The sequence below is a fragment of the Vidua chalybeata genome, chromosome 2 (assembly GCF_026979565.1).
Source record: "Vidua chalybeata isolate OUT-0048 chromosome 2, bVidCha1 merged haplotype, whole genome shotgun sequence".
In the NCBI taxonomy this organism is placed as follows: Eukaryota; Metazoa; Chordata; class Aves; order Passeriformes; family Viduidae; genus Vidua; species Vidua chalybeata.
In genome coordinates this window covers 44,912,041-44,937,085 of record NC_071531.1, presented here as the reverse complement: position 1 = coordinate 44,937,085, position 25,045 = coordinate 44,912,041, and the positions used below count along the sequence as shown (strand labels likewise).

The 25,045-nt window shown below is 35.4% G+C and overlaps 1 protein-coding gene across 1 annotated transcript; it reads right to left on the bottom strand.

Moving 5' to 3' along the window:
* Nucleotides 1–265: 265 nt before the first annotated feature.
* SLITRK6 (SLIT and NTRK like family member 6) lies at nucleotides 266–5,370 on the bottom strand. The gene has a single exon (XM_053936493.1). It carries the CDS (start codon nucleotides 5,368–5,370, stop codon nucleotides 2,848–2,850), a length of 2,523 nt encoding a protein of 840 aa, XP_053792468.1. The 3' UTR covers nucleotides 266–2,847.
* Between the last annotated feature and the right edge of the window lie 19,675 nt (nucleotides 5,371–25,045).

The window sequence follows — 25,045 nt, the reverse complement described above, 5'->3', positions numbered from 1 at the left end:
CCTTGAGACTGCAAGGGAAAAAAATGTTTGCCACACAGTTGTCCTCAACATTCTGCCAAGTGACTGTTAGCAGCTAAGCAAAGTGACATCTGTGCATGTGGCAATTGTCTTTAGTCTGAAGCTATTTCTCTTAAATCTAAGCCAGAGGGCTTGAATCACCATTTCCCCTCATCTTGCCAATTGCAGGGTATTATTTTTACACACCTTTTTTTTTTTTTTTTTAAATAACTAATGAAATCAATGACACTGAAATAATAAGCTCTGTTATCAAGTACCATTTACATTTGTATTCTGATTTTTTTTCTCTACACTAATTTGAGATCTCTGAGAATTTGAAAAAGAGCAATTTAATGGGTCTGATTCAGCATTTAAATCTTTCTATTTCCATTAAATAAATTCAATTTTTAACTGCATTAATCTGATTTTTTTTCCCTGTGTGAAACTAAATTCTTGAAATGGAGACATCTAGCGTCATTTTGCTGCTCTAAGACATCCCACCTGCCCCCCAGTTGCTCCTCCAGATCCAGGCATGGGTTTCCATAGGTTCTATGGCATGTTCATGAAGCACATTTACATGTGCTTGAATATGCAACTACATCTAAAATAACATCACATATCTAATTTAATGCAAAGCTATTGCACATACATTTCCCCTTTTTTCTCACCCCTACCTGCACAAGCAATACTCAATATTGTCTTTCATAGTCTGGAATAAACATAGCAATGAAACAAATATGTTGCCACCACATTTACTCTTCATAATCTTCCAAAATAGACAGGTTTTCTGATTAAATTATTATCAGATATAGAAAGAACAAATAATACTTCTTCTCTAATAACTGAAATTTTGATTTTTGAAAGCCAAGTTTTACTTCCATAAAAATCTGATAACACCTCAAAAACATTAATAAGGAAGTTGATTTGTTAACAGAGACAAAAGATAGTCAGATCCTCAAACTACAGAAATTAGTATAGCACCATAAAAATTGTTATATCTATGCAAGTTTGAAAGAACTGAGAATCTGACTTTCATATGTAATATAGGAAATTTTTCTGTCAGAAACTTATGTAGAAGAATGTGAAGAACTCTCATTTGTATATACAAATAGGTAAGACATGGACAGTATTTTGAACTAAAGAATATATCTTTTTTACTTTGAGTTTATCAAGATTTCAATGCTAAATTTAGCATACATACCTACATGTATAGTAATTAAGCTGATTTTTCACTTAACAAATAGGAATTAGAAAAAAAACTAAAACCCATGCATAGTCAGTTTGCAAAATATTTGCTTGGAGGAAGATAAATGCAGGTCAGAAATTGTGTTTTGGCACCACATCAGTCATGCACAGAAATTGAATGACCTTACTGCACTCAGGATGAGATGCTTCTGTCCACATGACAAGAGTGAGAATCACTGTGTTTAATTCCCAAGTAGTTTTAAACTTGTGCATGCAGAAGTTGCTGCCTTCTTTAAAAAGTGACGTTTAAGAAAAAGACATTAAAAAACTCTTTATTTCTTTTTCATTAATAGAGAGCAGTTCCTTGATTAGCTTGAAAATCAGCCAGGAATAAGCTTTTTCTTTTCTTGTGAGTTGGAAAGAAAAAAATACAAAATTATACAGAATAAATAGTAAATATAAATCTAGCGAGAATTCGTTGCAAAAATAAACCTGCAGTGCTCTATGTGTTTGTAACCTATTTTTCCCACAACACTTTATTTTCTTCTAATTTCAGAAAAAATATATTTTGTACAAATAGCTAAATACTGTTATTCTTCCTCATATGTGTATTGTTGCAATTATTCTGTCTGAGCATTGTTTTTGGTTAGGGTGGAAAAGGACCTGTATATGCACTTGGAAATTCCTACCCACAGCAAAATCACTTCCTTCAAGAATATTTAAAGCCAGCACAGAAGTTATTTATATACATATGTGTATATATATATATATTAAAAAAAAATCAAACTTATTAAACACAGTAACATATTTACAGCTGATTCTCAGTAGCTTTTCAAATTGCCCAGGATTATGAGTTGAAACACCAGTGATGCACAATATTTTATAGCAGCAGCTCAAGAAAAGATTGTCCAAACTTAGGTAAAGCTATCAGATAGGGAAAGTAGCAAAAGGCTTGCAGTTCTCTTTGTTCAAGATATTGGGTAAACATAGATACATATTTTTCCTTCCACATACTGATACAGAATTCACATGAAGCCTGTTGTAGAATACTTAAATATTTGCAGGCTCTGGCTGAATACACAAAAATATTTTATCTGTTTTCCTTTTTAACTGACATTTAGTAGGAAAACTTTTCAACTCCTTTCATATTTATTATAAAGGTATGTTAGGTGTAGTTGTAGACAGTGGTCATGTATGCAGTGCATGTACTAACCTAACATATACACTCGAAGGTTATAAATACAAACACAGGTGTTGGAGTTTTCTTTTTTTATGGTCCTTTTGTTTTTTAAAGGAATCTAATTAAATGGAGAGAAAAAAGAAGGGTAAAGGTAATGAACTTTTTTTTTTTCCATAGGCTGGGAAAGAGAGAAGAGAATGGAGAGTGGCATACACTCCTTTTCAAAATGATGAGGAATAGTGCAATAAGCAGTCTTCCTCCCACAGTTCAATCACACTAAATTCTTGCTTAACTTAGGGTGTGACATATTGCGGGCTCACAACCCCATGGCTTCCCACAGTGATCCCTGAGTTTTTCTTTGCTAGGATTACTGCTGTGCTTAAGTTCTGACTGTTGACATGTTATTATAAGGCACTTTTATTTACCATTATTCCACCTTAAAGTAAAATCACAGAAGTTCGTCCCCAGCCCAGTGTATTATCACTTCACGTTTGCTGCTCCAGGACTTCCAGATAGTCAGGCTCAGCATGTAAATTAGCCTTGAGCTCAAAATACTCATTTTTAGTTTGTTCTAGAAAAACCTTTCGTGGCCTGGAGTACATGAGTGTCTCCATTAGCTTCAGCTCTTCATGTGTTCCAGGATAACGAACTTCTATGTCAGGCTGGAGCTGGACAATATTTTTTCTTAGGTATTCTGTGATTCCTAGTTGCTGCAGCTCTCTCTCTTTTTCAAGAATGTTTCTATACAAGCAGCTAGCATCCTGAAAAGACAGAAATTCAGTGGATTGATCTGTAGCCTTGTATTTGATATTTGGACCTGTAAGTGGTGAACTGTTCTCTCTTTCCAGGAGACTTCGGCGAAGATATTTGGAATCATTAGCTTCCTTCTCACTTCCCTCCTCCTGTTGCTGCTCGGTGTGCTTGGGGCTGAAGGACGGGCTATGGTACACCTGAACCATGGGGGTAACTATTCGTTGCTCATAAAGAGTTGCAGTTGGGCGCTCCGTAGTGTGGTGTGTTGTCTTATGCCCATACATGCTGTACTGAAGGTGAACAGGGCTGCTGTCCCTCACTTGTTCATCCACTTGTTTCTTTTTGCATCTCCGGCGCCGGTGCAGAACAAGAACAACTATTCCAGCTGCACAAAATACAATAGTTATAAACACAATGAGAAGTCCTAATATTAGAACAGAAAGTGGGACAGCATCTGTAAGGGACCGCAGGATGGTGTCTGCAGTGTTGGCAGTAGGAGAAGAAGTTGTCACAACTACAAAACTGGCATGAGTTGGTAGGGCAGGACTGTTTATTAAACCTGGACACAAGACTTCACTGTTTAGGGATTTCAATTCTTTTTTTGCTAAGTGCCTGGGAGATTTACAAAAAATATCACCCATCATGGTATTCTTACTCAATTTTTGTATCCATTTTTGCAGTCCAACTGAATCACAAGTACAGTCCCAAGGGTTGTCTTCAAGTTCAATCTGTACCAGCATATCCAGTTCATCCAAGACATTGCTCACAGGCAAATGAGCAAATTGGTTTGTTTTCAGATTTAATCTGGTGAGGGGAACACCTGAAAAGATATGGGGTGGCAAAGCCTGCAGAAGGTTGTTGTTTAGGTAGAGAACTTTCAGTTTTGGCATTACATTAAATGTCCCTGGCAAAACTTCTTTGATGGCATTGTATTCAAGGTACAAGTACTCAAGGTGCTGAAGGCCAAGGAAGAGATTCTGACTTAGCTTTGTAAGATGATTGCCATTGAGATATAGTTTCTGTAGTCTAGTCAGATTCATAAAGGAACCTTCCTCAAGGATCTCAATACGATTGTTCCCCAGGTGAAGCATTTCCAGGCTGGCATAGTCCACAAGATCTGATTTCAATAGCGTCTGAATAATGTTTCCAGCTAGGATAAGCTTCTTAGGATTTGGAGGAGGGCGTCCTAAATCAGACAAGCTTTCAATATTTCGCTCTTGGCAGTGCATAAGAACTCCTGAGAGCATATGGCTGGTGCAGTGACAAGGGACAGGACAAGAGATTCCTGGAAACGTAGTAGGCTTGGAAGTATGAAGCACTAAACTTGGCTCTTTAGTAGGAGCTTTCAGGAGAGGAATCACCTTAGTCGATAGATGATTATCACTGATGGAGGTGGTTACAACCAAGGGCAGTGACCCTGAAGGATCTTCAAGTTCATTAACAGGATGAGTGGGACAAAGTGATTCTTTTTTCAGCCGGCTTAATATGCTGCCTTTGATAACTGAAGGACTATTGCATACAACATCACCTATTATGGACTGAGGAGGCATGTTTTCTAGCCATATCTTCAGCTGCAACAAATCACAGTTACAAGCCCATTTATTGTCTTCCAACTGAAGGTCTAGTATTCTTCCAATGTGTTCCAGAAAGCCAACATAGGGCAATGTTTGTAACTGGTTTCCACGCAGATCTAAATGGGTCAATGGCACAAAACGAAATATGTTTGGAGGAAGATACTCAATGGCATTATCATTCAAAATAAGCACTTTAAGCCTGTTGAGCTTGCTAAAGGCACTTGCTTCAATCACCGTGATGAAATTGTTGTCTGCTTGAAGAAACTCCAAATTTTCCAATCCATTAAACGTATCTTCTTTAAGTGTTTCCAAAGAATTGTGATTGATATGAAGTTGCTTAAGAAGGCTGAGACCATTGAAAGCTCCAGGCTCAATATCTGCTATATTGTTAAAACCAAGATGCAGAGAAATAGCATTAACAAGGCCAGCAAAATCATTTACATGTAACATACTCAGACCATTGTTTAACAGATTAAGATGGAAAGGCCGTGATGGTGGGACATTTATTTCTGATATCATCTTGATGTCTCTTTTTTCACAGTTGATAGTCATGGTATCATCCTTTTCTTCACAGGAACACAGACTCTGACAAGATCCTCTGCCTGAAGAGAAAGAAGGCTGTGACTGGAAAGGATCAGATGCAACCACAACTGAACATAGAACAAAAATCCAAAGCTTCATCTTGTCCAGCAGATTCTACAAAAAAATAATAAATAATAAATAAATAAATGAGTCATGATTTCACAGGGTTTGGGTCATTTGTTTGGGTGGGGTCTTTTTTTTTTTTTTGTAGGTTTGGTTTTTTTTGTGGTTTTTTTTTTTTTGTTTGTTTGTTTGTTTTTGGTGGGGTTTTTTTTGTTGGTTTTTTGGTTTTTTGTAGCTTTGTTTGTTTGAGGGTTTTTCATTTTGTTTTTTGGGTAGGTTTTTATAGCAGCCTGAACTGCTGTTAGTAAAGTCCAGGTTAGAGAAGCAGAAAGGGCCTTTGCATATTATCCACAGCTTTTCGTTTTTTTTCCTTTTTGTTTTTATTTCTCTGGTGCAACAGTGAGAAAAAAACATTCTTAATGCTCGTCATTGAGCTACTTTGCCTTCCAAGTACTATCATATCATGCAAAACAACTGAATTATTTTCTAACCAGAGAATATAAATTTAGTATAATGTATTGAATGAATAAACAGAGTCATAAGGGGAAATTTTCAGTACTTTTATGCTGATAGCCAAAGTAGGATGCAATCATGAGTGTGTTGATTTTATTTATATACTGTATAGACTGCCAGTGGACAGCCATAATAATTTACTGTCCCAAGCAACTTTTATCTAAGCTAATATAATATTTTGAATCATTGCCTTCTGCCACTACGTAGCACTGCAAATTTTAAGAGTACCTTGCTAAGATTAACTTAATGTTACCCAGCTGCTGAAGAGAAGAAATAAGATTTGGTTGGGATCAGTAATGTGTTGTGAGCAAAAGGCCATTCTTTCAGGATACAAGGAATCTCTCTACAGTTCTGCATTATGTATGGAAATCAAAGGTTATTTCCTCTGAAATCCTTGTACCCACAAACTGAAAAGGACAGAGACAAAATAATCACCTCTCTTTACTTAAATTTTAATGCATATGTTGTAGTTTGTGGGTGAAAGTTGGCCCACAGCACACAGTAGTGTAATGTTTGCATGTTAAAGTACATACAAAAAATTTACATACACAATTCACATTAAAAAATGAGAAGTGATAATGCAGTACATGCCAGAAAAAATAAGCAAGCAAGGGCAAGCGTTTTTTGAGATTAATATTAGACTCCTCCCAATGATAATAATCATAAATTTCCACAGTGAAATGTAAATGGAACTGACTGTGCTTTACAAATTAAAAATTATCACCAGTATCAACCATATGTTATGTAATATAATTATCACCTTTCAGTCTGATCTTAAACTTTGAAACACTTGATAAATGCATCATTACAATACAGCTATGGAGTTGCAAGCAAAATTTAGGTGTTTAAATCAGTCATTTAGTATTGGTTTGAATTAAATTGTCCTATAGTCTATTAGAAGATTATCTGTTTCTTTCTGTCAAGGCTGCCTAATTAGCAAGACCAATGGTAACTCCTGATGTATAAGATAGAGGTAAATCACTGTTTATGATATTTAGTTAAGTATTTCCACATTTCCAAAAAGTAAATAACAACAAAAAAAATCCCCTAAAATACAATGGATGGTTTAAAAACTAGTAATGTTTGTGGGCTGTGCTATTTATTTGAGGACTGAACTAAGCAAGACTCTTAATTAATCCATCTAATAAAGGTCAGAATCTTTCAAACTAGGCTATTCAAACATGAAGTAGAGAATGTCACTGCACAACCAACTGTACCAGTTTCTGAAAGATTAGAACCTTTTACAAGGATCAATTCAACTACATGCATGCACATTTTTATAGTGTGGCCATACGATTTGGCATGTCATCAATGCATATTTTGAATATTGGTTCACCTTGGTTACTAGAAACACTATTTCTCAAGGCTTCCCTTAGAACAGATTGTAAAGCTTTACACATGTAAGCACTTAAATGATGTGGCATGAGTATTACAAACACACACACACACACACACACACACACACACACACACACAAAAAGAACAACAGCAAATGTGTCCACAGTGAATTTTGGTTTTTTTTTTTTCCATGAGTAGCTTCTGATTAGTGAGAGGAGAAATATGAGTTTAGAAGTAGTAAGTGCAATTCACAGTGTGAGGGAAAGTGTCCTTAAAAATATGAGCTTTTATCTTTGTTTTTGTAGTTGCAATATATTTTGTTGTCTCATATAACCCTCCTTGAACTCCAGCTGCCTATGTTTAATATAGATGTCTTTAAGTCTGTTTTCCCATGAAGTATTGGATAAGACACATCATGTCAAGATGCTAGTTTTAAGTATGTAGAATAATTCTAGGAACATATTATGCTAGAAACTTATTCTTGCTTTACATGCATCACTATCCTTTCCAGAGACCCAAGGTAAAAAATACAAGCTCTTGACACAGATGCTGGCTTCAAACCTACATTATGATTAATTCAACTTTATTTCTGTACACTTTTTCTCATTAGAAATTCCAGCGTCAATCCGCATCAAATTCAAACAACACTTATAAAGTCCCTAAGCAAAATTAAAAGAAAAAAAAACCTTAAGGCATGTTGCATTCTATTGCAGATTGGGAAATTAGCTTATAAAAATGAAAGTCTTCCTCTCAGAGATGAAAGTAACATTTGTAATCAATTGGAAAACATTCACATTTTAATAATCGTCATACTTCTGTAAGCAGCACTGCCAGAACTCTCTCACACACATATATATACCCACACAATAAAAATCAATAGGAGAGTTGTAATCTTTTTTCCTTTCTCCATTTTTTTTTCTTAACACTCAGAAACATGTAATGAAGTTCTCAGTGGGCTACTATTGTAAAATAAAAACTGCTGTCATATAACAGATGATTAACATTTAACTGAAAGAATTCACAATACAACAAAATGTAATTTGAAAGACTTGAAAAACTGATCTTTTCATGTAGTGAGGTTTTTCAGCAAATTCCACATGGTAACTTAATGGTTTTTTTTCATTTTATCTGCTTTCATGTAAGTCACTGCTGACTGTATACTGTAACTAAACTCTGTAGGAATTCTAAAAGACTAAAAAATGTCACAGTTCTTTCTATGAGGCAAAGTTGAATACTTCCAGAAGTAGTCACCTTACAGAAAAGACATCTCATGCATGCTAAGTAATAATTGATTTGGTTTTAAAACATTGAAAGAGCTTATTTCATTATGCTTGGGGGTTTATTTGTTTGGCTTTTTTAATTCAGCTAAAAAAAAATTGTTGACAATTTTCAAAGCTCCAAGCTAAGAATTAGTAATTTCTAAAAGCCTTTGGGATTTTTTATTAAATTCTAAGGGAATCACAGTCAGATGATGCATTTAAGACCACTTTTGCATGTGAAATAAAACCAAACACCCATTCCTCTCCCTCAAGGGGTTCAAAAACAGTGTTCCCTTAATGCATATATTCTACACAGTAATCAGTTTGCATAAATGTGCCTGCAAAGTGTTTAAAATACAATATAAACTGCCATCATTTAACATAAAAGTTATACAAAATCATGCAGAAAAATAGATGCAACTTGTACTGAGAAATGAAATCCTCATGTCCTTAACTAATTAACTAACTGGAGTCTTTCTTACCTGTACAGCAGCAACACTCCCTGGTATACTCAGTAATGCACAGTTGGAGCAGCTGTTTCCATGCAATGTAATTTTTCCCTCTGAAAAATGCGCACTTTCTTCTGAGTTTCCCTTTGCTGCAAGCTCCAGTAATACTACAGCTCTATAAAGTTAAAATCCTTGTTCAGAAGACAAAGTACAAAGCATGCGATTGAAAAAATCTTCCAGGCAGCTGTGCACGTCAGACCATCCTGTAAGCAGTTGTCCTTTTTCCTCAATTAAAATTCACAGCATACTTCACAGCTAGGCTGACTTTTCTGCATATAGTTAACTGTTTGCAAGCATTTGGATGCAGTAAACAAACAAGATGCTCAGCAGAGCTTGACTTGATCACTTGGTTTGTCAGATTTTTAGAAGCAAGCTGCTCCTGTGTTCTCTCTGTTCTTTCTAGTCTTTCTTGTTAGCTCAGTTTGTTATTAGTCAGATTGCCAGGGGCTGGGAGGTAGGCGTAAATAAAGAGACTTCTTGGCTTTTGACTCAGCCTTTAAGCCCTTCCCCACCAGAGAGCTTTAATCTGCCAATGTCATTTAATACAAGATACAGCTCCACCTTGAGACAGATCAGCTCCTCCTCCTGCAATTTCTCTCACCTCCTTTTCCCCTTGTCTAAGTGAGCCTTAGAAAGTAAAATTCAGCTAAATATCTTCTAGGTTGCTTAAGGGCTGTTAATACCCGATTTTGCAAAAGCAGTAAACATCCACTGCAGCTCTTGCAGTTTGTTCTCTTGGGCAGACCTTGCATTTGGTTTGTATCTGCAAATGCTTGCTTTAGAAACCTGAAGGCATTCCAGCCCAAGCAGACTCCACAAAACACACCACAAGGGAAAATTTGTCCTCTGGAAAATATGTCTATCACGTTGAAGTGCAGAATTATTCAAATATATAAATGAGACTTTAAAGCTCTCAATCCAGTCTACTCAGTGTGAATGAGGTAGGGGTGAGCATGTACAGTTGTACATACTTTATTTTGGAAAAATTAAATTATGGAATATTAGTGCTTATGCTTGCACAATGACTGCCGTCAGCCCTTTTTAAAACTGCCCATCCTGTTCTGTAGGAAGAAGACTGGGTTGATTGTAATTGTCTGTTTTACAGATGTTAGCACAGTGTTGGTATCTGTCCATGTGAGATTGCATTGTATTTCCATGAAACACTGCTTTGATAAAAAACGGTCTGGTTTGAGGGAGGGCATTTTTAAAGACACACATCATGCTTAAGGTATTATTTTCTTTGTGCTCATAAACAAGTAATTAGCAGATACAGTACAGCTACAGGAAAATGTTCATTCCATGCAAGGAGGGTTTTCCTTATCTCTCCTTCACTGCATGGGTTGGCTTTATAAACAGCAAATGCTACTTCCTTGTTCATCCCACTGCCACAGAGTCACAAAACCTTTTGGTGAACAACAATAGATGCGGTGCTCCAACATATTTGCCCTCTAGAAAATAACATTTCTGTTTTGTTTTTATTGTGCCTTGGATTGCTATACAGACTGTATACTACAGCCTCCAAACAGTCAGATTCCAGTAACTCCTTTTGCACTGATGGCTCTCTAGGTGGCCTCATTAACCTCAAAAGGACTATTGCAATTTACTGTTCCATGTGATGACGGCTATCAAGATCTAGTCCTATATTTATACTCACACACATATATGTAAACTTTTATATACAAATTTATAAAATTTATATCTATATATATTTATATATATAATTTAGAAAAAAATATAAAAAAAGAAGAAGAAATATTCCTGAGGAATTGTAGCAATTTGGTTTCCATTCTTTTCAACACATCACTTTTTTTTTTCTTTTTTTTGCAATTTACTACTTTTAATGAACCTTGTCACTCAATCTCAATTTGCAGGCATTTTACTGTTAAGGTTCTCAGCTGTCTGTGACCAGCCAAATAAAACATTATTTTATTAGTTTGAATTTATGTATTTTAAGTCATATTATTTCTATTTTTACAGAACATTTTTGAAAGTGTTAACACATGTGGTTGGCTGTTTGAGATAGAGAATATCTCTAAATATAGATATTCACATTGAAAATGAAAACAACATAATTATTTGCTTTTGAGTTGACATCCACAAGAGTAAAACATGATCACAAAAATATTTCCAGAAATCAATTGCTAAAAATAGGAGTTTCCTAACCTGAGAATACAGAATTAAAAACCACTGAGAATTTTTATCAATAGTATTTGTGATTCAAAAACTGCATCTTTATCAACTTTATAAAAATGGCTAATGTTTGTTTTTCTACCATAATTTTATGAATCATTAAGCAGATTATTATAAATAATGTGATTCTGCGAGTGCATCTGCATGTCAGTTGAACTGACACAGTGTTTGTACCCTGTACCTCAAATCTTCATCTTAATCAATTGCTCTGAAAATTTTAAATTTTGTGAACCTTGTATATATAAAATCTAAAACTGCAAGACTTACATTTACTGCAGGCATAAGATTTACAGATTAGTCTTAAAAATGTTCATTTTCATGGTGACTTGTTAATTTGTAACTTCATTGTTTAAACATAACAGGAGAAATAATCATCTGCATTTGCTATTTTGGTGGATAGAATTTATTTTTCCCCCATTATTCACAAATCATCATCACTTCTCAGAATGCACACAAAGAGCCATTGATAAGACACAAGATGTAGGAGGTAAATAATATATCCTTCCCTGCTTGCAAGAAGCTTCAAGTCTGTAGCAACAGGTCTTCATCTATATTTCTTGCAACATGAACCCTTGGAACTCTTTATGAGTACAGGTCTGACAGCTTAATATATGATATTGAAAGGAAGCATTTTCCTGGAACCACTAAGTAGCATCTCACTATTCACATGTGAGAGAGCCTGCTGAGGAACTCAAAACTCATGCATATATTATAAATTAGAATTGCATATGGAAGAACTGCCACCAAGGCTAAGATTTAACTAAGAACATGGCATATGCACATACACACACAGAGAACAGAACAAAAAAAAAACCACCCCATAATGTAATGTACTATAATTATGGAAGCTAACAGTGCCTACTATATTATTTAATTCAGACACAGAACACTTATTTCCCTCACAGAACTAATGTCCCTTTGTACATATTGGGATAGGGCCTACTCAAAACCTTCTGCTCCGGACACACTGTTTGTGCATCTTTTTGCAGTCATGAACACATTGCAATTGTGTAAAGAAAGGTAAGGCTTCCCCTCTACAAGTGATACATAGGCCTAGTGGCTACTCTCTAAGCATTCAGTCTCATCTTTATATAACCCTTATATAGAGGCAATTATCTGAAAAATCTGCTGAAAAAGATCTTCAATTTGTAAGGAAACACGTTAAAGAAACAAATTTCTATTACCCTTATGCATTTTCTAACTAAATTAATTTAGACTCATATTTGTATACTTAATACATAAAAATCATAAAATCATAGAATCATAAAATGGTTTATATTGGAAGGAACCTTAAAGATCACCTAGAGAATCACCTCCCTCATCCTGCTGGCCATGCATCTTAGGCAGCTGAGGATATGGTTGTCTTCGTAGGCTGCACCTGCATGTATGTGACATTGTATGCATTGGTATTTACCATCATGCAAAAATCACATTTCCTGAAAAAAAATATTTCAAAGAAAGGTGTATTGAAAGGTGTATTCTTTATATTTCATTTCTCAAGTTAAAAAGTCATATGGTACTTTAAATATTCTACTTGAGTGAAAATGCATTTTATAGTGCTATACTTAAGAGCACAATTCCTTACAAAATACTGCATTCTTTGTCATTTAATTAAATATGATGCAATGGAAACAGATGAAAACAAGGTATTTTCCCTTGCATGCTTCTTTAGTAATGCAGTTTTGTTGTATAAGTCAGATCACTGAAAATGTGTAAATGTTTCTGAAATTTGTGGTTACCTTCTTCAGTATCTGTGCAATAGGTCTTAAATCTTCTTTATTTCTTTTTTTGTTTGTTTGTTTTTGATTTTTTGTTGTTTGTTTGTTTAACCACTTGATAGAGAAATTTCCAGTTCTTCACAATGTAAGAAGAGTTTATTATCAAAGTTAAAATCTCCTATCTAATTCTGAGATTGTTCATCTTGTTCATAAATTTTGGTATTGGAGTGAGAAATATTTCTTGATCTGAATCAGCTTCTTGGAAGAGACAGATTCTCCTTGCCTTTCCTCCTGAATCTGGTAATATTTGAATGTCAATTAAAAAATGCCTAGAGATGATTGGTCTGTAGAAAACAAAAATCACCTGAGTACTTGCAATCTTCAGTTATGATTATTAAGTCGAATATTTTTCAAAATATATTTTGCTTGCCAATGACCCAAGAACATACACACAAAAAATTGAGTCATGGTTTTGCATTGTGTAGCATGCTAATAGTACAAAAACATGCCTATTAATAGATATTTTCTTAGTAATTTTTGAAGCCCCAGAAACATTGCTGTCCATTGACCTTAATTACTATATGTTTAGACTGAAGTGATCCTCTCCACTACCACATAGCCATTCAAAACTTTCTTGGAAGCTGAATGGGATAAAGTTCATTTTGTCCGTGTACAAGAGAAAACCCAGTGTGAAAGCAATTGAATTTGCCTAGATTTCTATGGACTTCTTTTCTGATTACTTTGGGCTTCTAGCCAGTATCCATTAAAAATACTTGTAAGTTTATATATGTTAGTTATGTTTTACTTACCTTAAAAAAAAAAAAAAGTTACAGTCAGCCAATTAATTACCATCTGCACCTCTGAGTAGTCAGCTTCAAATTATAGTTATGAATATTTCAATTGAAGTATAGTCAGATTTCCTGACTTTTAGGCCTGAGAACAGCTGACTGCCTAGCCCTCATAAAACTTAAAAATATCACTTCCGTAGCAACAGCTGATGAAGCCCAAAGATAAAGGAAATGTGTAAATCTTTTGAAATTAGTAATGGAATATTTATTTCTTCTGTACTGAAAAAGAAGTGGGTGTGCAGTAATAAATAATCACAACAGAGGATATGATTTGCATGTGTTTACATTTATTTTTTTGGTGCTACAAAACTCCTTTTTTATTATTTTTCAATAAACATGAGTAAGAAAACATGAAATATTGAAATTGCTGTGTAAAACAATTTTCTTTCCTTTTGCCTATGAATAATGCATTGATATTTAACATTAGTATCCTATTAAACACAAATGAGTTTCTACATGCTGACTATGCCTAAGTCTATTCATGATAACGTGTGCTTGTGCCTAACCTAATTGCACATTACATGCTACTGCTGTTCCACCAGATCCAGCTAAAATAGATTATATCAGGCAACTTGGAAAAACACCTTAAGAGTAAAGTCTGCAGTAGCCAATCAAGTTTGGTATTTGGCTAGATTACGAATAGCCATAGCATTCAACTTCTTTCTCTTGAGGGTTCTATATACACAGTAAGATTCACAGACCCAGCACCAGTTTAATGAAGTAGTAAATTAGTATTTAAGCTCTGCTTTGAAAAAGATTTTATCTTATTTTTTCTGAAAATGTATACCCTTTACTGCGTTCTGAACTCCAGCTTTTGAATACATGATACAGGAACTGAAGCAAATGAGCACATCTGTCAAAGAACACTCTTTGGAACTGTACAGTCATAAGTAATGTTCAACAGAGTAATGGAACTTGATGGCTGGTAACATGCTTCTCACCACTCTGACTTCCCAATACAGAATTGATGTGAGCTAATTTTCAGTCTATAAGTTCATTAAGTCCAAATTTGTTGATCTATTGTCCTTTTTTTTAATGTATGGGCATATTTAAGTTAATTTGTCTTGTCTGCCTTAAGATGCCAATCTTTGGAATGCACTACTCTGGAAGTCACTGTAATTCACTGTAATTCTAGAACTTAACTATCGTAAGCTGGCAGGTACTAGTGTATGCTGGATCTGTCTGGGGTGGACCTGATGCTCACAGCAGTGTGTACATTGTTATATTGTAGATTTGTGACTAAACCAGTAACATGACAGTGTTTTTACTACTTCTGAGAAGTACTTGTACCATGTAAAGACTTCCTGTTCTTCCAACTTGGCCCCATCATGGGTAGGTTGGGAGTAGGCAAGAAACTGAGAAGGGATACAATCAAGACAGCTGATGCAAACTGACCAAAAGGATACACCGTAGCATGTAGTGTGATGCTCAGCAAGAAAAAGTAAGGGGAGGGCTGGTTTTGGGAAAGTACCTGTTGTTCAGGTACAAAATGGGCACTGGCCTACTCATGTGAGGTGATGTTTGACCACTTTTACATATGTTTCCCCCCTCTCTTCCCTTCCTTTATTAATCTGTGAGTGTTTCTCTTTTTTCTATTTTGCTCTTTCTATTCTTTTCCCCCTCCCACTGGGGACTGGAAGTGAGCAGGTGGCTGTGTGATGCTTAACTGCCTAGGTAGCTAACCCACAACACAGAGGTACCATAAAGCTCCCTGTCTCTAAATCCATAGTGGCCATTTCCTCTTTTGCACCATATCCATGAATTCAGACTTCTCAGGAAATGGTAGAACTGGAAAAAGAACCCTAAACTCCTTATTTTGGCTTTACTTCCCAAAAGTCTGTAGGTAAATTCACTGTTCCCTGCTGCAGTTGCTGCATGGACTGCAAGAGCATAGGGCTCTAATTGAAGCTAGTTTTTACAAGCTGTAAAAATCTGAATACACCTGACCACAGATACAACTCAGGAAAGGTAGGGTGACAGATCTGTGCTGCTACATGCAGTTACCTCCTTGAGTATATTTTTTTAGCTTAGTAATCTCCACTAAGTAGCCATACTCCTTGTCTCCACTCACACTATTATCATAGAGCAAATAGAGCACATTAATGAAATTCAATCTATTAGTTATAGAACCCACTTCAGACTTTCTGTCAAAGTGGGAAGAAGACACAAACCTACATCTGCCAATGATCTCAGTTTTGGCTTCTATCTTCAAACAGACGTTTATTTTTAGAAAGCAACTTTAAAAAATGGAAGGTTTATGTTAGTCACTGTAAAAATAAAAACAGTATGTAGAAAAAAAAAAAACAATCAACAGAGTAAGGAGTATACCATTTCCTAGATTTTAAAAAAAATTAGGAGTTTACAGCAAATTTCCATTTATTCAAGAAAGTGTATAGTTATATCTAAGCTCATTTGTTCAGAAGATATGTCAGATTTCTCTTGAAAAAATGTATACCTGAGTTGTATAAAAATGCTGAAATGCCCAGAGAGGTGTTTTTTAATTACTTACGCATGTTATATCAATAGCTTGCCTTGTCATTTTGATAGCATGACTTCAGACTCACATGGTTCTCTTTCCAAAAGAGGAATGGGCATATACAACTTTATTTAGCATTACTTTTTATTGGGCAGATGTGGTCTCCTGCTTCGCTTTTATGCAGTCAGCTAATGCAAACCAAATGAACCTTTGTTTTCACTTTTGAGGTAAGAATAGGAATTTTTATTCATGTAAGACTGCATCTTCCCTTGGACTGTTGTTTATGGTTCAGTTATTGGGATTTCTTACATGGAACAAGAAGAACATTAGTATAGCAGAACCAAACATTTTCTCTTCTGCAAAAGGGAAGAAAATTCTCTTTAGGCTGAAGAAAGAAAAATTCAATTTAGTGTCCTCAGGGGTGAAGGATAAGGACAGAAGCAGGAATACATCCACTGAAAAAAGATGCAGAAAGTAGGTCAGGAAGAGTGAACTTTCAGTTCTTTCTTCTGTTAAAGAAGATGAGAATAGGGTAAAGTAGGACTGTATTGAGAGAGTTCATCTCACCAGCTGTGATCAGGTTGTTGCACACCTTTACTTTTTCTCAATGACAATAACAGATACAAAAGGCAGGACTATATACATTATTTCTGCTTTCAAAAATCTATTGCCCTACACTCTACCTGCTATGTAGCTTTCCTATGAATAAAATATTTTCTGAATGCTTAACCTTTGCAACAAATTGGCCTCATTTTTATGTGGAATTTTATAGAAAAAGCAGCTTTGTCTAGAGCCCATATTAAGGACAATTTATGAATAAATTTTCTGAATTTTCCATAAATCTTTATCTGCTGAAAGATATAACAACTGACCAAGTACTGGCACCTGTGAAAAGCCATATGGATTTCACTGAGTCACAGACCATCAGCAGGAATGAGCTTCTCCATAGGACAGAAACTGAGTCAGTACCTGGGACTGGTATTCTGCATTGCATCAGGGATAGTTTTTTTCATGACCATCACTTACAGCATGGTAGTCACTATCTCAGTCCAATTAATAAATAGCTAAGAATGTGAATAGTGGATTAATACAATGTGCAGTGTAACCTGACTGAATAAATATGAATTATTTCTCCCCCTCTGTTTTCAGGTTGTAGTCGGATTTGTTTTGAAATAAGAAAAAGGGTTTCGGAATGAACTATATTTTTCAATTTAGAGAGCACTACTCTTTATTGCATATAATTTGTCTTAGGTAGAAAAACAAGTATCTATCTTTAGGACTGAAATTTTTTTTCCATTTTGGATTTTTTTCTGTGTGAATGATGAACATATGTTTTGCCAAAGATGAACTTGTTTTTTTCATTGATGTTTTACATCTTTCAGAGGTCTACTATGCTCAAAATTGACATCTTGATGTTGCAATGACTTGAAATCATGAAGCAGGTTGCAGAGACAGACTGTAGGGTCTCCATCTCTAGAAATACACAAATCCTGATTGGACCTGTTCCTGGTCACACTGCTGTAGCTGATCCTGCCTGAGCTACACAGGGTGGACTTGATTATCTAAGCAGATCTTGTCCAGCTTTGTTGGTTCTGTGATTCTGTGAAATGCTTTGGGAATCCAAATTCTGTTGGGTTCAGAATTTTAAGGCACATCACTTTAAAACAATTCTCAGAATGAACTGGATTACTATACCTCAAAACATTATCATTAGCGTGTAATTGGTCTTATTCAAAGTCATGTACCATGGTATTATTTTTACTGTGGAGAGAAATGTAAATAATAATTTAATTATCTTAAAACATAGTGTAAAATCTCTTCAACACCATGTTAAACTAACACAATTCATACTAAACAAGTGATGTGATATTAGCTTAGAGGAATCCCAATATATTAAGAAGCTCATTTAATGACAACTATCATAACTATGTGGTTTTTTAAAATGTATTATTATTCAATCTTACAGGCTTCTAGAATAATATTTGATTAATTTGTAATATTTATGCATTATCTGGGGTAAAGCAGACAATTATTCTGTTACAATTTAAAATAATAACCTAATCCAGTTTTGAAAGGTACCTTTGTAGGATGAAAATGTGGGCCATTAATTCTGTTTTACTTGCTATTTCTTGTTCCACTCTGTTATGGTTTGGCATCATCCAGAAACTAAGCACCACACAGCCACTTCCTCATTCCTTGTCCCAACAGGATGGGGGGAAAAAACTGGAAAGATAAAAGTGAGAAAAATTGTACACTGAGAGAACAGTTTAATTCTTGAAATTAAATATATAGTTAATAATAATAATAATAATAATTGTACATTTTAATAAAAACTAAAATAAAAAAGGGAAACAAACCTCAAGGAAGACAAGTGATGCTAATGAAAACCACTGCTCACCACCTACCAACAGATGCACAGCTGGTCCCTAAGCAGTGGCCCCCCAGCCAACCTTGCCTTTGGTTATATCTTGGCACTGTATGGTATGGAATATTCCTTGGGACAGTTTGGGTCAGCCTTCCTGGCTGTGCTCCCTTCCTGCTTCTCGTGCACCCCCAGACTTCTTGCTATTGCAGTGATGTGAGAAGCAGAAAAAGCCTTGGCTCTGCGTGAGTACTGCTCTGCAATAATTAAAAGATTCCTGTCTTATCAGCACAGTTTCCAGCACAAATCCAAAACACAGGCCTGTACTAGCTACTGTGAACAAAATTATCTCCATTCCAGTCAAAACCAGCAAAAAAGTGTGCAAAACAGATAATCAAATCCACTGAGACATCAGTTTATGCTCTTTAAAAAAACTGCCTGCCCTTCTGTGACATTTAGTATATCATTTTGGAAATGCACTTTATTATTAAGGCCATCTTAAAGAAAGTATTTCAATTATCAAAGGATGTAACTTTCAAAGCACTGGACACTTTGAGTGAACTTCCAACTAAAACATGGACCAAAGAATAAACATTTATAGAACCTAATTTGAAGATCACAGGTCTTCTGTCTAAAATTCAGTTATACTTCTAAAATATTCAAGTAATTGTGTTTTCTAAACCACAAAAGAAGCAAGCATTGAAATTCAAGAGACTGATGCCAGTATATTTGTTATCAAAGTATCGATCATCTTTTACAACCAGTCAGCATAAACACATATATTCTTTGAATAATCACTAAAGTGTTGCATCCTGGAGTTTAGGTTTAGATTAGGGTTTTTAATTTATGCTAAAATAAGTCAAGTTCTGTAATCCCGCATTTCCCCCGTGTTGTCCCCCACCGCGGTTTCTGCCCCCATGTTGCCTGCTGCCGGATCTTCCCCCTCTGCCGCTCCTGTAACCACCCTGCCGTCCGGCCCCAGGAAACCCCGTGCTGGCCACCCCAAGCCACACGATCCCGCTCAGCCCAAGGCTCGGTGCCCGCCCCTGCGGGGTTCTCTGGTTGGTCGCTGTTGCTGGCGTCACCGCCACGGCAGCCGCCCCTATTGGGCGGCAGGCCATGGATCCTCTCGTCCCGCCCCTCCATAAAACCCTATCCCGCCGGCACCCAGGCGCCATTTTCTCCCATGCGAGTGCCGGGAGCGGTCGCGTCTTTCCATCGAACCGCGCCACGTGTTCAATAAACCATTCCTGCCAAGCACAGAGTAAATGGACAAATTCCTTACCTCTTTACTGGACCTCTAGTGCACGGTAACAGAGGCTGGCCAGCCCACGCACCCGAGACACGGAGCCGTGTCTGGGACCCCGCGGCAGCAAACCCCGGCAGCACGTGGAAGCTACGCCACAGCTGGGCTCCCAAGAGCTGCGTGCAGCCGGGGAGAGCGAAAACCCATGCTGCACTAACGCTCAAACAAATCACTGACACTCAAACAAATATATTTAATTAATTCATTTAATTTATTTAATCAACATGATTACTTAATTTAATTTAATATATTTATTTAATTAAAATGTACGATACTATTCTATTGAAACAACACAGAATCAGTGAATATCTATTTGGTCTGTATTGGAAAAATACAGTGTCTTTTTCCATACTAGCAATGCTGCCACATTTTGTTTTCAATCTTTTACATTAACTATTTTTATGTTTCAGTTGACTTTTTTTATTCTTTTGACACTGTCATCATTACGCTAATTCTTCCATTTCCTATAAATATGAATTGCATTTCCTAGCTGCAAGCTTTTAACTGCATCTTTTTTTAATTGCAGAAGTATCAACTGTTCAAGAGCTTGAACATTAATGTACTCATTTCTCATTCATACAGATAGCAAATAAATTATAATAATTAACAATGAATGTCTGAATTTGAACTTTTGACTGCAGATCAAAATAATGCAATGTGAGTAATTAAAATTATATATATATATAGAGAGAGAGTATTGCATACATAGATGTGTTCATATGATTGCAAAGAAAAATGTGTTACCTTCTTGCTGTCCAGTTGTGTCACTTTTACCCACATGACACTGATTGCAATTCAACTGCTAAAACCTCATTAAGACTAATTCTGAGGTGAACAGGAAAAACACCCATCCATTTCTACCAAAGCTTTTGTTGACCCTACAGAGGTATTTGAAATAAATCCATATATTGGGATTTTTTGAATAGAAATTTGTTAATAAACAAGAATTGACCAAAGAGTGTAAAGTAATATGTTACCATTGAATATGCTCACTCCTTTCCCAGTACTAGCTTGTAATTTTAATTTCTTTTTCATTTTTTATTCTCTGACACTTGACCTACAAAGAAAGAAAAAAAAAAATAATCCAGCAAAACATTGATACCCAATGTTCTGAATATTAAGAGATTCTCACAGTATGCAAAGCTTGTTTTCTTCATTCATTTTTAGTTATTACCCTGCATCATAGAGATAAAATACGGAGGAGCAGTTTCAAAGTACAGATCAGTGAGATACAAATGCAAATTCTGCAAAAATCTGTTCATTAGTAGAAAGGACACGATCAAGCTGCAGATGTCTGATGGCATGATGGCAGATCCTCAGCATGAAGCTGCTGGATCTAAGTTGCAATATGGTTGATTGAGAGTCAGGTGGTGGCACAGAGCAAAGGTCTCTCCTAGTTGTAAACACAATTCCATGACACAGACTGCTTTATCAAGTAAAGAATGGGGAGCTATTAGGAACTACAATAATAGTACAGCTTTCATATTTTACAATTTACATGAGAAATTTGTTATGATTAATTTTGCATCATATTTTGCACACCACCACACCACAGAAAATCGCACTTGTCACTCATAATCTGCAATTCCTTTTTAACTGAATAAGAACTTAAGTGAAAAGAAAATTATTCAACAGGAAAAGAAAAAAGATTATAAGAAGAACTTAGATTAATTTTTTAAACCATGGTGCTCATTATATTTCCTTTTTTAATATACATACACACTGATAATATACAATCATATTATTATGACTCATTTTCAAATGTTTGTCTTTGGGGCTGGAAGGGTGGAAATTCAATGGACAAATACTTTCATTCTCTATTCATTCTGAAAGTATTAGAGAGTTATATAGTGTATATTTGAAAGCATTAAAATGTCCTAGTCTTCTCTGAACTATCTGTTAAAATGGAAAGTTTCAAAGTCATTCTTATGCAAAATAATGTGCCTAAACTGAAAACTGAACTTTAGTGAAGGCAGGCAAGACTGCCATAGATTTATAGCTCAACACCACCCTCTCCTGGTAGTACATTTCAAATAAAATGCAATCAGTCGAACCATTTGAAAATTTCAGGAAACTTTTTGTATTGATTTCAAAATATTGGAATCATTTTACTAATTCGAACAGTATTTTTAATTACTGGAGAAGCAATTTTTTTCCTCGTGTTGATGACTGTGAACCACTAAGCTAAAATTTTCTTGTTTTTCTAGTTTTCTAGTTTTAGCCCAATTAATCCAAGGTATTTTATTTTCTGTACATTTAAAAGTATGTACAAACTTCTCCAGCCTTCAGACTGTTCACAGCCCATGTGTAGTTAACACTGTTATAATTTAATCACTTAGAAAACCATTATTTATTCCCTCTATTGATTAATCTAGATTTCAAATGGTTAGGGGGAAAAATATCATCAAAGAAAAAATTGTAAATTTATTACAGTTCAAATATAATACGAAAAACTGATGAAAATAGCACTTTAAAGTGTTAATAGTAACCAAGTAATGTATTTAGATAACCTATTTGGTTTATACATTGCTGAGGAATAGCAGCTTTTCCTTCCTTCTATATACCTCCAAGTTCTATTGGAACAGCTTCTTTTACATCTATATGTTTCCTATCACAATCAGTTACATATCCTGACTGGGTCTGTGGGCAAAATTCCAACAGCTATCCGAAGAAGTGTATCGCTACTGTAAAAGCAGCAGTCTATGCTGTTTTCCTGATGACTCTACCTTTTTTCTCCTTAGGGATTCAGAACTTTGAGTCCCCAAGAATTGTTGTTTTATCTTGACTATAACATGATCCTGTCCATGATGTAGTATCTGAGTATCTTAATTCAAACCAAGTATTTTTGTATTTCTATGTGTCTACTTCTGGGAAAAGCATTCGGAACCATAATAAGCAAAACAGAGACCTCAATTTATTCATCCTACAATATGGCTACCAGCTGGTGATCTTGAGGACTACGTAATGTCTTCCATTCCTACCTTGTTGTTACTTTTTGCAATCTTGAAAACTATTTGCTCAATATGTGAAAAAAATTGCTTTTCAGGGAAATGATAAATAGAAGCAGGATCCTTCAAATTAGTCAGCATCCATAAATTTATGTTGTCTGATTTTAAATTTTCTAGAAGTACATATATATTTTTCTAAGGGATATTTTCACCCTAGAAATCTTGCAGATATCATAATTTATCTTTTCACATTGATTTACAGTTTTCGTTATAGTCAGGGCTTTGAGGGCACCATTAAGTTCCAGTGGATTGGGCCAGCCTTACCTGGAAAACCCTGACAATGGACCCAGAAGCTCCATTGCAGCTTAGACCTGGGCATCCATTGCCTCTGACCAGCTCTGTCCCCTGATGTTCCTGACTTGCTGATGGAGGTCTTGGGTTGACTTTAGCTGTGAATTTTCACTTTGTGTTTTCCTAAGGATCTTTGGACTGTTAGGGAGACCTGTTGCTGACACCAGACCTGCACTGGTCTCCCTGTTTTGCTGCTGTGGGGCTGCAACCCCTCAGTAAGGGTAGAGTCTGCACTGGGGTTATCTTGGCTCCATGCTCCTTCTCCTGGGAAGCAGACTCATTCCATCTGCTCCCTGACAGATGTCATCAGGTCGTTTAGCCAGCTGGCAAATAGGTTGGAAACTAACAAGGAGAACAAAGCAATAATATCAAAGATAAGTAAAAGGCACAGACCGTAGTACCATAGTTGCAATACAGATGCGCAAACCAGTGAGAAAAGAGCAAAGATTTATATTTGCAAGCATGCAAGAATAATCCTAACTGGATCCTAGAGAAAGGAATAAGGAACCATCAACATGAAGGTCATACTTATCTTGACAAAGAACTCCAGAGACTGAAAATGGCAATATACTCCCAAATGCAACCTAAATGAAGCCACCATCCTTAGGACTCTAAGGAGCCTGGGAAGGGTGAGCATAAGAGCAGGAAGAATTGTGTGTAAAACAGTTTAACTCCATTATTATTTCTTATTCTTCCACAACAATTAGATGCAGACTAAAACTGATTAGACTCTTAAAATCTTATTTATATTAACAATAAATTCTTAACTGTACTTATCTGAAAGGTGTGCTTCCTATTTCTCTATAAATCAGATTTTGAGTGTAACTCTGGAGCTGGTCCTGATGCTTGCATAAATGCACATGTCTACCCAGTATATCCTTTGTGGGCTCTAGATGTTTTCCAAAAGTTGCTCTCTCCTATAATTTGACTGTCAGAACTATAATACCGTTCTAAATTATTCCAACAGGCTAAGTTGTCTCATAAAACATTAACAGTTTGTGTTCAGGTAACTAAATTGAATCCCAGCTCTCCACTGAATATTGAAATGGGTCAAGAAAATACATTTTAATGTTTTAAACCCTGAGCCGAATTTCAGCCAGAAAAAAAAAAAAAAAAAACAACTGCTTAGCTATAATGGCAATACAGAAAATTAATACTTTTAGTGTTACTATTTACTTTTACAATTGCAAAATGCATTTTTAGCATTGTCACCTTAATTTTATAGACATTTTATGAAGACATCAATAAGGTAATGTAAGATAATTAAGTGCACGCTTAAATGTGATTAAAAGGTTACGTTCTTTCCAATGTAGCATTGAGAAAATTTTATGAAGTCAACAAGACACAATGTTAAGCATTTACACATTTATTTGCATATTTGTCTGTATATAAGTGATTTGGAAGTATATACTATATAAAAGTAGTTAGCATGAATATGTTATGCTAATAAGCTATAAATAAACCATATATAAATTTTCAATACTGTATTTTATTTCAGTAAACATAGCAATCTGTATCAATTTTTTTCCCCAACTCCCAGGACATATGGAAATATTACTTTCTCTTTTCCCCAGTTATCATTACTTTTTCCTTTCACAATTGCTTTATCATACTCATATATTTTCTTCCCATTATCTTGTTCCATTACTGATTACGTGTCTCATCAGTAATTTTGCAATTATCTTAAATTATGTCCCTAGTAATGATTTAAATTATTTTGACTCACATACCTTAATTAATGGTATTCAAATGAATGTTTGAATTTGAATCTGTCTTTCATTCCTTTCTAGTTAGTAGCTAGCTCAGGAGTTCATTTGCAGTCCAAAATTACTAACTTGTCACAGAAATAGTACTTCTAGAAGAAATTGTGGTTAATGTGTTTAAAAAGTTATC

Bases quoted from the DNA above. Each gene is read 5' to 3' on its own strand.
- SLITRK6 (XM_053936493.1), bottom strand. From the start codon at position 5,370: ATGAAGCTTTGGATTTTTGTTCTATGTTCAGTTGTGGTTGCATCTGAT.